This window comes from Muntiacus reevesi, chromosome 3, assembly GCF_963930625.1.
Source record: "Muntiacus reevesi chromosome 3, mMunRee1.1, whole genome shotgun sequence".
Taxonomy (NCBI): domain Eukaryota; kingdom Metazoa; phylum Chordata; class Mammalia; order Artiodactyla; family Cervidae; genus Muntiacus; species Muntiacus reevesi.
This window is the reverse complement of record NC_089251.1, coordinates 11,027,225-11,044,089: the sequence shown is the minus strand read 5'-3', so window position 1 is coordinate 11,044,089 and position 16,865 is coordinate 11,027,225. Positions and strand designations below refer to the sequence as shown.

At 47.5% G+C, this 16,865-nt stretch overlaps 2 protein-coding genes across 5 annotated transcripts in view; one reads left to right on the top strand and one right to left on the bottom strand.

Moving 5' to 3' along the window:
* The window catches only part of NEK6 (NIMA related kinase 6), an 84,844-nt gene extending 80,747 nt beyond the window's left edge, over positions 1-4,097 (top strand). For all 4 annotated transcript variants that reach the window (XM_065928473.1, XM_065928477.1, XM_065928476.1 and 1 more), the window contains exon 10: positions 2,569-4,097. In XM_065928473.1, coding sequence (XP_065784545.1) covers positions 2,569-2,679 — 111 coding nt within the window. In that variant the 3' untranslated portion in view covers positions 2,680-4,097. The remainder of the gene's footprint in view (positions 1-2,568) is intronic.
* Positions 4,098-4,952: 855 nt separating this feature from the next.
* PSMB7 (proteasome 20S subunit beta 7) overlaps positions 4,953-16,865 on the bottom strand; it is a 56,391-nt gene continuing 44,478 nt past the window's right edge. Inside the window, exons 7-8 of the mRNA XM_065928478.1 lie at positions 8,017-8,168; positions 4,953-5,181 (exon numbers count right to left, since the gene is read on the bottom strand). Coding sequence (XP_065784550.1) covers positions 5,070-5,181; positions 8,017-8,168 — 264 coding nt within the window. The 3' untranslated portion in view covers positions 4,953-5,069. The remainder of the gene's footprint in view (positions 5,182-8,016; positions 8,169-16,865) is intronic.

Here is a 16,865-nt window from a genome sequence, read left to right as displayed (position 1 = left end):
TATCTGTAAAATAGGGGTAATCCTGGAATCTCCCTCAGAGGATTGAGGTAATGCAGGGGGACGTGCTCAGTCCAGCACCAGGCTGATGCTTACCACCATCATCAGCCAGAGTAGCCACTGGCTGTAGCAAAGCCTGGCTCAAAGGAAACGCTCCACGGGTTGTGTTCAGGGTCAGCACTAGGGGGTGTGACAGGGAGTCTGATCTCCCTGGGCCCAGCCTGCAGGCCATCGCCTCACAATAACAACAGCTCACATTTATGACTGTTGAATCCCCCTGCCCCTAATGCCATTTTACCAGGAAGGTTAAATGACTCAGAGGGGTTAAGGACCTTGCTTGTGACGAATGCAGGGTTTGACCCAGATGACCCTGCACCTAGCTGCCGTGCCAGCCTGTTTCCTGAGGGTGTAGCCCTCTTCCACAGCCAGTCGTCCAGCCAAGGCGAGGCGGCATCCGGGCTGCTCACTTCACCATTGTGAAGGTTCTGGAAGGCGCAGTCCTTGCCCACCAGGCTATAGCGACCAAGTGTCCCAGTGTGTGCTAACCCTGCATCCAGGCCGGCTGACCAGAAGGGGCCTCGGCCACCCTTCTCCGGCAGCCTTTGTTCCCATGCCTGCTGGCTCTGTGGACTTCCGGCGGCAGAGTGAGGGCAGGAATGCACATCCCTAGAGCTGCTCACTGCACTCTGTCTTGTGGCTGTTGCTTCACTGGCTTGCAGAGTTCTCCTGTGTACCTTTGGAGGAAGTACTTACCGTCTGGGGTGGAAGTTGGTAGGAGAGGAGAAACTAGTTGAGTTGTTCGCCAACTTAATAGTCGCATTGGTTTTTCTTCCCGTTTTGTTTGGATTTTTAAATTTATTTATCCATAGGTATTTTGGCTGTGCTGGGTCTTGGTTACTGCAAGGGCATTTCTCTACTTGTGGTGAGCGGGGGCTTCTCCTTGCGGTGGCTTCTCTTGTTGCAGAGCGGGGGCTTCTCCTTGCGGTGGCTTCTCTTGTTGCAGAGCGTGGGCTCTAGGGCAACCAGGACATTGTAGGCTCAGCAGTTGTGGCTCTCGAGCACAGGAGCAGTACTTGTGGTGCAGGGGCTTAACTGCTCTGCAGTATGTGGGATCTTCTAGATCAGGGATCAAACCCGTGTCTCCCTGTGTTGCCAGGCGGATTCTTTCCCCCTGTGCCACCAGGAAAGCCCTGTTTGTTGGACATTGTTGAGAAGGTTGGAGTCATACCACCTGGAGCAAATGACAACTTTTCTGGGCCTCAGTTTGCCAGTTTGTCAATGGGAACTGTCAACTCTGCCTCGTGGTTATGAAGCTGGAATGAAGGAATTCTCATAAAGCCTTTGGCCCTCTTCCCTCCCAAGTCAGTCCTTCCACCATCCAGAGCGCCTCCACCCCAGAGCACCTGGCTTTCACCAGCTGTGTGCAGCTCCTGGAAGTGTTAATTCTCAGCACTGGAGCTCTTCTGCACACTTCATTTTTGAAGTTATATCTCCTTTTAGGAATAAGACATTGTTTCTCTTTTGAAATTTTCAGGCAGGCACTTATTGCCAACTGTGTGGTCTACTCACAGACTACCTTAATGTGGTTTTCTTGGGCACTTTCACACATCAGAGGCCAGCCACAGCCCCCAAACACTGTAAGGTTATGGAATTTGGTCTTGCAGGCTCGGCTGCATCTGGCCAGGAGCTTCCCAGTATTTATAAAGCAGTGAAATCCCCAGCAAGGCAGCACACAGGCTGGAACCTCTCCCAGGGGAGGAACCCCAGATCCCTCAGCCTGGAACAGCTCAGGAGTGAAGCAGGAAGTTGCAGCACCACCACATGACCCGTGTGCCCACCACCAGACCCGCTGGGCCTGGCCCGGAGTCCGTGTGAGCCCCCTTAGTCAGGATCTCCCTTCTCCCTGCTGTGTCTGGCCAGCCCTTCCAGCAGCAGGTATTTAAATGAAAAAGAAAAAACTGCAGTGAGCCCAGTGATGCAAGTTAAGATGTAGGCTTTCTAAGGTCATTACTTTAATTACCATTAAAATAATTGGCACTCTGGCTATCAGAAGAATGGAGGTGATCAGAGGCTCAAGGTACCCCTCCCCCACCCGGAGGCAGGAGCAGCCTTCAGTGTCTGTATAATTAAAAGCTCCGTCTTTCATGAGCACAATAAAGAGGCCAGGGGGTGGGCAGACTGCAGCTCTGCTGCATGTTAATGCATTTATTATGATCAATAAGCCCTTGCCTTGAGTTTTGTCCTCTGCTTTGGGCATCTGCATGACTGACAGCAGACACACACACACACACACACACACACACACACACACACACACACACACACACACAGTACACAGATTTACCCAGTAGTGGAGACAGCGTAAGTTCAAAATTCTTTGGAGGCAGCACTCTCAGGGTCTCCAAGACCTGGTCCTTGGGACCGGACAGGCCAAACACTGGCCCTGCTCGCCCACCACTCACCCGTCTTGAGTGTCTTTGCTCATCATGTAGGTACCGAGAGGGTTAATGAGTTAATGCAGAACCTCAACAAGGCTGCTTAGGAGTAATACGCATCATCTGTCTTTTGCAGTTACGAGAACTGGTCAGCATGTGTATCCACCCTGACCCCAACCAGAGACCCGACATCAGCTATGTGCACCAGATTGCCAAACAGATGCACGTGTGGACTTCGAGCACCTGAGCGTGGATGCAGCGTGCCTTCTCAGAAGCCACACCTTACCTGCCTTACCTGAGTCTTCTCCAAAGTGGCCACCTGGTAGCTGGGACCAACTAAGACTAGAGAGTTCAGCAGGTTCCCCAAAGAGGGGCCCGGGCTTCATAGCAGATGCTGAATACAGGGCTGCTGGGGGGAGGGGCACTGGTCATGTGTTACTGGTGGTCACATTCGAAACTCCTTTCTTTAAACTGTTGTGAACACTCTCAGCTGGGTCGCAAGGGGTGGATGATTCAGTGAGCCACTGACATACCCCTTATATCTGGACTGTAATGTGAATCTTTCGGATAATTCCTTCAGTGACCTGTTAAGGTTTGTAGTAACAGGAGAATACAGGAGACTCTCTGATTTGTAGTGAGCCTTTTTAAATGGATAGTGGCAAGTTTAGCTCTTAGAATCTTTTCAAACAATCAAGCTGTGTGCTTAACTTACTCTGTTGTAAGGGAAGAAAGTGGAAATCCTTTTTTTTTTTAAGTAGAGTGGAGATTTTCCTAATATTTTTCTCTATGTTTATAACTTGATAAATGACGATGAGGTGAACCCAGCATCTGACATCGAGGTAAACAGTATTTGAAAGCCATGAGTGTTCTCTGTGCAGTCAGCTCAGGCCGCTTCTGAACACCTGCCAGCACCAGGCCCTTGTCACCGGCTTGAAAGCTGGCAGTTCACTGAATGACCAGTGTCAAGTGTTTTCGTCCCTGAGGAGGCATAGGAAATAAAAACATACAGGCTTTGCGCTGGTTCTGCACCTTCCTGGCATGACCCTGGGCAAGCTTCTTAACCTGAGACTGTTGCCTCATCTATCAAATGGACTTAATAACATCTCTCTTCAGGGTTGCTCACAGAATTTGAGATAAAATATGTAAGTTATCTAGCTCATGGCAGATGATCCAAAATGATAGCTACTCACCCCTTCACAAAGCTGAAATCCACAGACCATGCAAGTCAAGAGTTAACGTACAACTGTATTATTTGTAGAAAACCAGAAGTGTGTTCACTTATTTCTTGCTCCCAAATAGGATTAACTGTGAAGACTAATTTATAAATGTGAACTTAAGGAAAACTGAAGCTCTGAAGGAAGTGGTTTGAATTTTGTTTTTACACTCAAGTTAATCCTCAAATGGTCTACATGGTCGCCCACTGACTTGGTGACAGTTCAGCCCTCAGACAGAGAGCACATACGTCCGCTCCACTGGTGTCCTGGTCAGGCCTCCCTGGGGACAGAGGATTTGGGTCGGGCCAGTGTGCCGATTTCTCGTGTGAACTCTGTTCTACTGTAATACTGTCGCGTTTGAGAGATTTTCTTCAGATGCAGCCTCTGCTTTGTACTCATCCTCCATGGTTGAAATAAAATGGGTAAGAGGGGTTCCTTCTGTGAATGAGTATGATTCGTGAGTTCTTTTAAACAGCTTCACACTGCAGCACAATCTCTAAAGCTGCTTTTAAAAACACAATTTCTCAGGCCCCAGACACTGAGTAATCTGGGAATTTTTTTAAGTTCCCCAGATAATTTTGATAAATCGTCAGCCAAGTTGCTATCCTAAATAATTGCATTGTTCTCCCCACCCGACTCCTGGCAGTTTAACCAGGACGACTTGCCCAAGAGTGGGTTCACTCTGGGAGACCATGGCACCGAGCCTCTTTCTCATGTCCCCCAGATGAGCATGCCCTAGAGGACAGTCAGACTCTTCTGTCTGTCTGGCACTTAGCACTGGAAGTTTTTCTGATTCCAGGCAGACTTTTTGCAAATATTCTCCTCATGGCTCTCAGAATCCCTACTGTTGTCTGTCTCCTTTGGCAATATCAGCTTTGGACACAGATGAACTTGCTTTCTGCATGCCACCAACTTTCGACCCCTTGAGAACAATTCTGCTTAGTATGAGGACCCTCTGGAGGTACACAATTTCAACCATTCAGCAGGCCTGAGTACTGGAGAAACAGTCATTACCTAATTATTACAGATAGTAAGTCCCAAGCGTTCTTGGGACGTCTGTGAAACTGGGCAAAGCAGAGCTCACCCAGGGTCACGCACCTAGAGCAAAGCAGCGCTGCCCACCTCCCCGCTCCTTCTTGGGGCTGAGAACTGACCAGCGCTTCTCTCCTACTTGGCTGTTAGGGTAAAAGGCTGTGCTGCACTCATCCTAAACAGTAAAGAAAAAGAAGAAACCTGGGACTACCCTGAACAAAGAGAAAAGTAAGTTAGCAAAGGGGTGGGAAACCACAGCTCCAACTTCAGCCACTTCATTTTGTTTTGTTTTATTGGGTTCATTCAGCAAACACCGGCTGAATGTCTTACAGGGGGAGCCTCCATTGTCCCTAGTCTGCCAGAGCAGCAGCCAGCCATCCACTGACACCATTCAGGACGTGTCCATTGTTTGGACTGTTTCTTCCAGCACCTCAATTTCCAGGGTCGTGACTTTTTCAGTGAGGACAGCAGTGGTCCCTTTCTCACACCTGTACCGGCCAAACCTAGTGAGAGAAAGACAAAAGCAGAGAGTTAGAATCCCCGAGGGGCCTGATGGAGGGCTGGAGAGAGGGACAAGTACTTAGGCGGCAAGCCGGCCTAGACTGGAGCCCTGGCTCTCCTAACCCCCAGTTCTTCAAAGTTGGGGGGATTCGGCCCCCACAAGGGTCACTTTCCTCAGCTCTCAAGTGCTACAAAATGGGGCTACAGGAAGACAGGATGCACACGGAAAGAGGTAAGATCGAGCACCTGGCACTGAGTGGACACTCAGATTTCCTTCCCAACCTCCCCATCCCCAGGAGACACATTTGTTTCTCTGCCTTCAAGCTTCAACCTCCCTAAAGCATTAATACCCTTTGGTAACCAGCAGGAAGCCAATCCTTTCATTAAGATGCCACTGCCCCGGATGACATAAATGTAACCTTCAGTTCAGTCCCTCAGTTGTGTCCGACTCTTTGCGACCCCATGAATCGCAGCACACCAGGCCTCCCTGTCCATCACCAACTCCCGGAGTTTACTCAAACTCGTCCACAGAGTCGGTGATGCCATCCAGCCATCTCATCCTCTGCCGTCCCCTTTTCCTGCCCCCAATCCCTCCCAGCATCAGGGTCTTTCCCAATGAATCAACTCTTTGCATGAAGTGGCCAAAGTATTGGAGTTTCAGCTTCAGCATCAGTCCTTCCAATGAACACCCAGGACTGATCTCCTTTAGAATGGACTGGTTGGATCTCCTTGCAGTCCAAGGGACTCTCAAGTCTTCTCCAACACCAAAGTTCAAAAGCATCAATTCTTTGATGCTCAGCTTTCTTTATAGTCCAACTCTCACATCCACACATGACCACTGGAAAAACCATAGCCTTGACTGTACGGACCTTTGTTGGCAATGTAATGTCTCTGCTTTTTAATATGCTATCTGGGTTGGTCATAACTTTCCTTCCAAGGAGTAAGCTTAAACATGGTAAAAATATCTGGAAGCATTAACAGTACAAAACTGACCCGCAGCCAGACTCTGGGCTTCTCACTGTTGACCACACTCGAGACTCAGGAAGGGAGAGTTAACTGTCCCCAAAGGGACACAGTATATCACCACTAAGGCCCACCCAACACTGCTTTTCTTAGGTGAATCTGAAAGGTTTCTCTGAGCATGGCAGCCTATAAGATAAAATCTGAATTGCTAATTTCACAGTGGGGCCAAGAAGACAACACTGTCAAAGCAGCACCAGCCCAACTGTTCCTCTCGTCTGTCCGCAGCTGAGACACTTTCTGTCCACCTGACGTGGACTAAGGAGGCTGTTGGCTGTGCCATGACCATGTGGCTCCTTGAAAAGCCATCCTCTCACGTGGGAGCTTGTGCTCAAAGAGGGCAGGAGACAGAAGAAGGTGACATAACAGAGCTCTGTACAAAACCAGGAGTTTGCGCAGCCAAGAGCAGTGGGGCCTTCAGTTCTGTGAAGCCTTCCCACAGTCCCCACCATGCTCTTAAAGGACCGGAGCAGCAGCACCTCCTCCAGGTGTGCCCCGACCCCGGTACTGGTGTGGAGATGCTGCTCCTTCCCCGACCTGGATGGACCCTTGGCGGCTTGTGGCTTTGGAGCCAGAGCCCCATGTGACTCCTGTCTGCTGGACTCCTCTGAACCACAAAGTCTGTGGGAGGAATGGAGAGCCTCCTCCCCACCCTGGGTTACGGCACCTGGTTTCAGCAGCACAAGGGGAGCACTTCTACCTGAGGCAACAGTGGGCTGCAATACGCACCGCAGAGGAGCCAATGCGCATGTGCAAGGCCAAGTCCAACACAGCCCAGGCCTGAAAGGTTGCTTCCCTTCCCACTCGGGGCCCAAGGGATCCCACGGGCTCAATAGAGATCATCTTGTCCAGCCCCAAAGTGATCCAAGACAGGTGCCCAGAGTCCCCACCCCAAGCCAGAGCTCTTCTCTGCTGTGCTGTCCTACCCTCTCAAACACCCCGCGGGTCCACGATGCTGAGCACACACTGCGCTGAATACCTGCTACTTCTCAATGTTCTTTCCTTTCCTCGTGAATTACCCAACTTGGAGTTGAGTACATGTGGTGGGAGTGGAAGCAGCACTGAGGAAGGAGGTGTGCGTGCTCTCCTCTGGCCAAACCTGGGGCTGAGTTTCTAACTGCTCCTGCGTACATTCAGATGAAGGCTGCTGGAGCAGAGGTCAGGAGCCACGTTTTGAGTGGCTCAGCCTCCAGGAAGAGTTAGGCAGCTGGACCGCCACTCGAGACTGCTGCTGAGCGGCTCACCTGCCACCAGGGCTGGCCACTTTCCAGTTACATAATCAATGTGCGCCTCGCCCGCCCCCCTCGCCCCCCTCACCCACTCTGAGCTGGGCTGTGCGCAGGCTCAGCACACACCACAGGCTCAGGAGGTAGCACGGCTCCCTCCACAACAGGAAGAAGCACCAGTTAGCTCCCAAAGGCTAACTTCTGGCTGATAACCATTTCAGACTCTTGGACCACTCTGAGAAAAAGCTATGGGTTGGCTGCCCTGGAAAATGTACCTTCTCACTGAACTTCATACAGAATTCAGAGGCATCTTTAAGAAACCAGAGGAAGGCCAGCATATGCTGAATTCAAACCTCTCCCCATAATCCGCAGTCTAGGAATCTGTCCACTCAACATCTCCCATCAACATTTTACAGATTACATCACTTTCCTATACTTGACAGCAGCTCACAGTCACAAATAGTGATTCAAAGGTCTGTTGAGCAAAGCTGGCCTGGGTACACTGGCTTAACATGGGTATGAATCAAAGAAAGCCCTGTTCAGATGCCATGAATATAACAAGGGTGGCCACAGGGAGAGGGCTTCACTTACCTGGTCCCCTTCTTATTGGGCACTGAGTACGGACGGAGAAAATCCAGCTTGCTCTTGCTGATGACACACAGGTCAATGTTACTTCCCGACCCCAGGTCATTGAAGATCCCGGCTGCTATGGCTTCACTCACCAGCTGCTTAGCTTCCTCCTCCTAAGAAAGAAAATAGCAACAACAGTGTTCCCAGATGAATGGAGGGCCTGCTCTGATGTCCAGAGTGCTGTCACAAGCAGTAAGAGAAAGGGGGAGGAGAAAAGGCCAGCCTGTGAGGTAGGCATTATTTTTAGTGCCCATTTTATTAATGAAGGAAAGGTGTCAAAAGTACCTCAATGATCTGCCCAAGGTTCTGCAGCTGGTAAGCAAGAGAACCAGGCCTTTCAAACCCTTCATGCACACACGCCCTCTTCACAAACTTTCACGTCAGACACACCACGTAACAGGACTGTGGGCTGACAGCAGTTTTTTCATCTAAAACAGGGGTCGGTAACCTTTTCTAACAAAGGGCCAGGTAGTAAATATTCTGGGTTTGTGGATATAGTCTCCATCATAACTACTCAGTCACGGTAGCACAAAACAGCTACAGAATATGTAAACAAGTGGGTGTGGCTATGCGCCAATACACCTTCATCAAACAAAAACGGGCGCTGGGCCACAGTTGGCCCATGTGCTGTAGTTTGCAGACCCTTGATCAAAAATGTCAAAAATGGTTGGAATCTGCTTCCTGGTAACGTTAACAGAGAGTCAACATCATGGTGAAAAAATGAACACTAAAACACAGTTCTGGGGAAATGCTAGCAGAGCCAAGGCCGAGACCTCCTGCACTAGAGAACCTTTCCCCTCCCACTAATAAGTCTTCATGTTCACTGAAGTGATTCCTTTCTGGGAGTCACTCTCTTGCTTTTCCTTTAGAGCAAGTCTTAAGTCTTGAATAATTACTGGTTAAAAAAAAAAACAAAAAAACATAGATTAATTTATTTCTTATTCAAGAAGCACCAGATTCAAGTAACTACAACAAGAACATCAAGGCTAACAGCTAACTGAGAAGGAGCTGTGAGAACACTGGCTGGGTCAGCAAAACTTCGAGGAGGGCCTGCACCAGGCTCTCAGAAAACAGAGGGCAGGTGCCACAGGCAGCGGGGCAGGACCTGGGGAACACCAAGTCCAATCTCTTTACACAAAGACAAAAAAAAATGCACCAATCTTGCAAAGAAGAGACTTTAACTTGAGCTTCAGCCCCCTTCCCCATACATGAGGGCATGGAGTCCATAAACTGGCAAGCTGAAAAAAAAAGCTCATCCAAGCAACATCCTTGGAGAAACTCGCGATGCCTGACCCAAATTCCAGCCTGAGATCAAAGAGAGCAAGTTCACGCTCTTCAAGTCCTGAGAAGAGGGCTCCTGCTCCTCAACCTGCCCAAAGCCAGTAAGTAGGATTCCAGTGACATGAGCGCCCTCTACAGACTCAGAGAAGGCCCTGCTGGAAGTGGGATCCTCAGCAACCCAGTAGCAGGGGCTGGGGTATTCTGATCTTTATCCCACCAGGTTTTCCCACTTCCTGAGTGGCACCTATGTGGGCTCAGTAAAATGAGTTATTCTCTTGTGCGTATTCAGCCCCACAGAATTCATTCAAACAGGATCCTCTTATCAGAAGTTCTCTCCTGGGATTCCCAAGTCTATGGAGGTCAAAAGCCTTACCAGAAAATCAGTGAAGGTGGGAGCAAAGAAAGCATTTTAGAGGGGGAGGTGGCTGCTGCTACCATAGAAACAGCAAAAACCAACCACTAACTTAACAAATGCAAAACCATTCCAACTTGTTTGGGGGGGATGCCTGGCGGGGGGTGAGGGGTGTGGGGTCTGTATATCAAAGCACCTTGCTTATTTATACCTCTGCTCCTAACCTACCACCCCATCTCCTCTCCTCTGCTGTTTCATTTCACTGCTGTTCTCATCACTGATCCTGGTGCCCTGAGCCTGAACAGAGCTTTCTTTGATTCATACCCATGTTAAGCCAGTGTACCCAGGCCAGCTTTGCTCAACAGACCTTTGAATCACTATTTGTGACTGTGAGCTGCTGTCAAGTATAGGAAAGTGATGTAATCTGTAAAATGTTGATGGGAGATGTTGAGTGGACAGATTCCTAGACTGCGGATTATGGGGAGAGGTTTGAATTCTGCACTTAGGTCTTCAGATTTAAATTTCTCAAATTATTTAATACTTGAGGATGGGGATGGAGAAGACTTACAGAACCTGAAATATACACAATATGAGGCATGTACATCTAACACCAATCCATTACAATCCGCTGATGCCAAGGTGCCAACAGTGCTGAGATTACAGGTGAGACTTCCTCTAGTTTACAAATATTCTTTAATGTGAGTAGATCAACTTACAAAACTTAAAAATGTGCAAAATAAATTACATACAACCTGAGTTACTCATAAAATTAGTTACTCATAAAATGCTTTTAAAAATTGGGGAAATAAACCTTTCAAATTCCTCCCACTACCACCCCTTCAAATTCGAGGGAAGACAATTCATTATAAAAGGAAATATCACAAGTCTCTGATTTTGTTTTTTTCTTTCTGTAGTCCTACCCACCTCTCATATACACAAGACTGAAAATGTTAAAGCACCTACTATAGCGTGTCAAGTACTGAGGTGGACTTTGATGATCATCGTTGTTTCTACCCCTGCCCTCAACTATCTTCTGAGGTTGATATTGTCAGAAACTAAGGCAGAGAGAGTCAATGACCTGCCCAAGGTCACACAGATAATTAAAACAGGACCCTGGGCTCCAGGGCCAGAAGGCCACACCACCACACAGCTCATAGGTAACCTGTTTCAGCTGTGAGCTGGGGGCTCCTGAGCAAGTTGGGAACAGACAGCAGCCCCTTGATTCAGGGGGTCATTCCTCATCAGCAAAGATCTTCAGAAGCTAAGCAAGTATAAAAGAAAGAAGAAAAGTAAAAGTTGCTCAGCTGTGTCTGACTCTTGGCAATCCCGTAGACTATACAATCCATGGAATTCTCTAGGCCAGAATACTGGAGTGGGTAGCCTTTCCCTTCTCCAGGGGGTCTTCCCAAGCCAGGAATCAAACCAGGGTCTCCTGCATTGCAGGCAGATTCTTTACCAGCTGAGCTACCAAGGAAGCCCAAGAGAAAAATGGTGGTTGCCAATTTCTCGTTGAGCCAACTCGCAGACCCTCTGATGGTCACTTGCACGGCGAGGAAAGCACTGCCCACACACCACCACCTAAACATTTCTACAAGGTGACATGGCAGAGATGAACATTAAGAGCCAAAGTCTTATTTCACATGTTCCTCACCTCCACCAAAAACCCTCAAAAGACAAATAGGGTGAAAATTACCAAGGCTCTTCTGTCTGCCCATTACTTACATAGTTAATGCCTTCAACAAATATTTGCAGACACCTACTATGTTCCAGGAACTGTATCTTATGACAAATATGGTCCTTTACCATGGTATCTCCATACGCAGAATCCTAGACACATATGCAAATATGCTACTGGGCATATGCATACCGTGTTTTCTTTATAGTGGAATATCACTATTAAACAAGTCTTGTCTTTAACATGTACTACCAAATATTTAGGAAAAACTATTGAGAAAAACCACAGAATAAAAGCAAGAGGTAGGGAAAACACATTTTTATCTGTCTCTGGGTCACAGTAAGTGCAGAAGCATTGTTTCTTCCCTTAGGATTCATTCTTCATAGGGAAACCACCTCACTTTTCTGGAAGAGGCGAAGGGACCAGAGTTCTAGGCAGCATCCACCTGGGGACAGCTGCTACACACGGGCTGTGACCCCAGCTGGTAAGGCCCAGTGTGAGACGCTCTCCCACTGCCGGGCCAGCAGCCTCCCCTGCCCAGCTGCTTGTGGATTTACGTTGCTAGTCACAAGGGAACTTGGATTCAATGTGTACACAGAGCAGCCAGACTCATCCAGGCTACCTCCCCGTCTCACCCAAAAAAAAAAAGCTCTGCAGGCCAATGGCAGCTTCCTTTTACTTTGAGCTGCTCAGCCAAAAGATCACCATCATGATCCCAGTGCTCAAAAGTTAGTTGAGCAACCAAGGTTCAAGGTCAGATATCTAGCAGAGTTGGACGCAGACACAATGCATTTCAGTCTCCAGCTTCCTACTTACTTATTGCTGTGCACCCTTGATCAAGTTATTTCACCTCTCTGAGTTCACTCTGCTCCTCTGTAATATAGTGATGATAACTTAAGATTTATCACACAACTACTGAAAGAATCATAGGTCTGGCACATGGCTATTGCTTAAAAACTGGTAGCTTATTTAATCCAGCAAGCCAGAGGGCTCCAAGGGGCATAATTTATCTCTAAGGGGTGATTGCCTGTACCAAAGGAGGCCAGGCCAGGAGGAGGTCCAAACAAACTTGCTGACAAACCTTCACATAGTGCAGTGGAGAAGTTCCTATAATAATTAATCCAAGCAGAGAGCACACTCCCTAAAAGTTCAGAGAATATAAAAGGAGCACTTCCTGCTTTATGGCTACAAAGACCAAACTAACTGGGAATATCAGTCCCCCGGGCCACCCCTGCTTCTTAAATGAGATTACAATAAGAGTGATGTACTGTACTACAAGTCAGCTGTGACAAGCAGCGCTTTATAGAGCTATCTGTTTGTCTCCATCACTGCATCGCACAATGTGTCCCTGGGCTCCAATGTGCAGCTCCATTTACCGCTACATGACAAATGGGCAGCACTTGTAAAAGGCACAAAGAGGTCCGCATCGGCCATGTAATGGTCACCACAGCTGCACTCGAGTGCTTGAGGGGACAAAACAGACCCCCAAGTTCATTAAACTGACCAGTAATGGATCTTTCAAAAAGTGCCTTAGGAATCATACAGAAAAGGCTAAAATAAATAACTCAGCATGGAAGGCTAATCTGAAATGGTGTTTGATAAATTATTTATAACACAGGCGATTGTCTGCATTTAATATTGGAGCTACTAGTAGCATCTTTAAAAGATGATTTATGGGTTGTAATGCTATTAAACTTTATATTGGCCCACTGCTAGCTATAAAGTCTGCTGAGATTTAGAGAATGAGTTTTAAACTGTCACTGCAACATCAGAGGAGATGGAGACTGTATTAAATCTTTACTTTAAACCTGTTATCTAGAGAGTTGCCTTTTGTAGACACTCACAAACTGATAGATTACCTCGGCATCCGCAGTGGTGCAGGTCCAAAATAGTACTGCAAAGAAACTTTTCCACATTATTCTTGTCTACAGCAACAGTCAGATCTCTCTTCTCACTTAAGTGATTTTTAGATTGAGAATGTCACCAGATTTTTAGACTGAGAATGTCACCAGAGTAGGGGATCTAGCCAGTGGGCACCCTGAACAGTTCAGCATCAAATTAATACTCTTTAAATAAACCCTCGACAGGCTACTGCTCAGTTGTGCATTATGAACAGTGCTTTACTTATGTTGGGGGCAGGCAAAATACTAAATATGCATCTGACTGAAAACCTAACTTACTATTTTAGATACAGTTGCAGAATCTGGAAACACACATATACGGCAAGTCATTTGAAACAACAGATTCGTAACTAAAAATTTTTAAAGAAGTTAAAATAAAACTGGTTATTTCCTGGAAAATACATTCCATTTATGTGGCTGAGGTGCGAATGTTAAGCAGGTTGAAAAAAAAAGAAACACTCAGCCTTTTTCATAACGAAGGGCACTCCCTGGCGCCCTTGTTTTCTAGGGCATTTCAGAGGCACCCCCTTGCTTTCTGTGCCACTGCCATACCAAGAGCCGGGGGCAGTGGCTCTCCTGCCTCTGCTTGAGGGGAATAAGGATGTAGGTGGCATCACAGCTGAACTCTCCCACAATTTTCATCGATTTTCCTATTAAATCTACAAGGACCATTTAGTTCATAACAGTTTGCTCCTTTACTAAAAACTAACGATTTTACTCAATAAGAACTGAAGCAGTCCAAACTCCATCTTGGAAAATCTGCATAATCTTTTGTCGCTCTGACTTGATAACAGTAAAAAATGTTATTTCTCTGATGATTGCAGCAGAACAGATAAAAGTCTAGGTATGACAAGAGTCTGGACTCTAAAAAGAGGACCAAAATCATGCCGTTTCAATCCCAGCAGCTAGCACAACACTTGGTGTGAATATAAACAAATGAAAAAATGAAACACTGACTTCAAATGCATTCACAGCTCTGCCAAAACTAAAACATGAAACTGATTATGAAACAAAGATCAATTTAAAAAAATCAATACAAAATGGGGGAATTCCCTAACTGCGTAAGTCCAAACTGGGGACCAGGGAGCAAGAGCGTTCAAAGACAGTCACACACACAAGAGGAAGAGGTCTGGGCAGGACATTCTGCAGTGGCCCACTGGGAAGCTGAGGCTCTGACTGTGCCACTGACGTGGCCTGAAGGAGGCACTCATGGCTGATGGTTGAATAAAAGTTAAAGAGCTCAAAAAAGTGTTTAAAACAGGTCCCCCAAAAGCCGTGTGCTTCCTGTACCTGCAACAGGCCTGATGTATCCCCCTGTATAGCCGCATACTTTACAGTGGAAAAGGTTAATTTTTTTCAGACTGGACTGTGTGATAAAAGCAAAAGTGTCCGAGTTTCTGTTTTCGGCTTGAGCTGTTCGGGTAAACACGGTCTGCCTGTGTAAACATCTGAACTGTTTGGCGTAACTGAGTTCAGCTGGTGCTGAGGGTGCCCAGAGTGGGGACTGATTTAGTGACCATGTCTTTAAGGTCTAGATGGTGCCATTTCTTTCCTCATGGCGTCCAAGAACTGTGTGACGCAAACAATGAAGGGCAAGCCGCTGGGGATTCACGAGTGATTAAAAAGGATTTTGCCTGAGATGGGAAGGGGAGTTCATGTTCAAGGAACTGCCAGCCAAGTCCCTGCCAACTTGGTCTGTCCCAGATCACTGAATGGTGCAGAAGTCTGAGCACGGCTCAGGCTAGGAGAGATGCGCAAGGCTGCACAGCTACAATGGGCCAAGAAAAGACGAGAGAAGCCTGGGAGAACTGGGTTACTAATGAAGACAGCACTCAACTCTCTCTGAGCTACAAGGGCTGTCAGAAGAATAGGGACAATGCCTCTGCCCAAAAGCTGCTGGGAGAAATAAAAGGGATGGGAATGCCCTGACATACAGACTTTATAAATCAGAACTGGCACCAAATTCAAGGGCAGAAGGAAAAAGACGAGGTTGTGAGAGAACTAACATGGGCACCCACCACATCCCTGGGTCTTAGCCAAACACTTATGTTACCTTATTTGATCCTCATCATTTCCGCCTGTACTGCAGAGGAAACGGAGGCACAAGGAAGGGTGGCTGGTGCATTCAAAGCACACATGCATGCCAAGTTGTGTCCGACTCTCTTAGACCCCATGGACTGCAGCTCACCAGGGTCTTCTGTCCATGGGATTTCTCCAGGCAAGAATGCTGGAGTGGTTTGCCATTTCCTTCTCTAGGGGATCTTCCCGACCCAGGGATTGAACCCACGTCTCCTGCATCTCCTGCACTGCAGGTAGATTCTTTACCACTGAGCCACCTGGATGGCCACTGAAGGCACACAGCTCTGTATAAGTGGGACTCAGGGATCCGTGCCAAGTTAGTGCCTGGCATCACCAAAGCCTCTGTCTTCCTATCCCACCACAGGAAAAAAGATGGTGGGCAGGAGGCTCTGCTGGATTCTGAGACAGCGAATGGAAGGAAAAATACGTAGGCTTCCAGAGGGAAAAGGACCAAGAGAGATGGGAACATACTGCTTTCCACAAGGAGAGGAAATCGGCATCCACAGCATATAAGTACACAAATATATATTTCCAAGGCTGCACTGAATCAAATATAATCAGGGGAATGGGGGGGAAGACTAGGTTTAAAGAAAGAGTGAGAAATATGTTTAACAATCCTTCAAATGAAAACCAAGTTGCCCCAGGTAGTAATAAGATCTCTCTCCATAAAACAGTGTGGTCAGTGATAACTCTGCCAATAAATTCCTGCAGATGCTTCAAGGGCTATCACCAGAAAAGCGGGGAGGCAGGGATCAGAGTGGGTTTGTTTCTTGGGTCTCAACAAAGGTAAAAAGGAGCCACATTCACATCGAGCCTATCTACCTCGAAAGTCTGGAGAGTGGGAAACCAGTGCAGAGTGTAAAGTGCGTGGGAAGGCTATGGGCACTGTTACACTACCAGATGCTGCTTCTACAGCCTAACAGGGATTAGGAAGGACTAGAAGGAGGTCCAAGCAAGCTCAGAGCACTCTTGTTGAGAACATTTAAAGATGACCACAAATGAAGCAAATTTCAAATGATGCAAAACCCCTGAAAGAAAGGTACAGGTTAGCTTAGTTCAGGCACACATTTACTAATGCTCTGCTCTGATACTAATATACTCCAGGGACAGAGTGCCAAACACTGGGCATAAGGCCTGAACAGATCAGATCCTGCCCAAGAAGACTGTAGAGTCCAGAGAGGAAACAAGTACAAGATGGTAAGAGTTTTTAAGAGACAAGGCTGACAATGGAACTATGAGAAGGGTACAGAGGTCTCGCAGGACGCAGGTGATAAAAGACTGGGCTGAGGCTTCACACACATGAAAACGGCAGCCAAGCCAAGGGGCAGACATGATGGCAGGGGTAAAGCCATGAAAACGGGACGGACATAGGTGTAGGCAGGTAGCTAGTTCCACGTGGCTGAATCCCAGAGAGCCTCATGGGCCACACAGAGAGCTGACCCTTCATTCCAGTGGGAAGAAGAGGAAAATTTTAAGCTGGCAAATGACATAGTTAGATCTGTGCTTTTTGAAACTGCAGCCT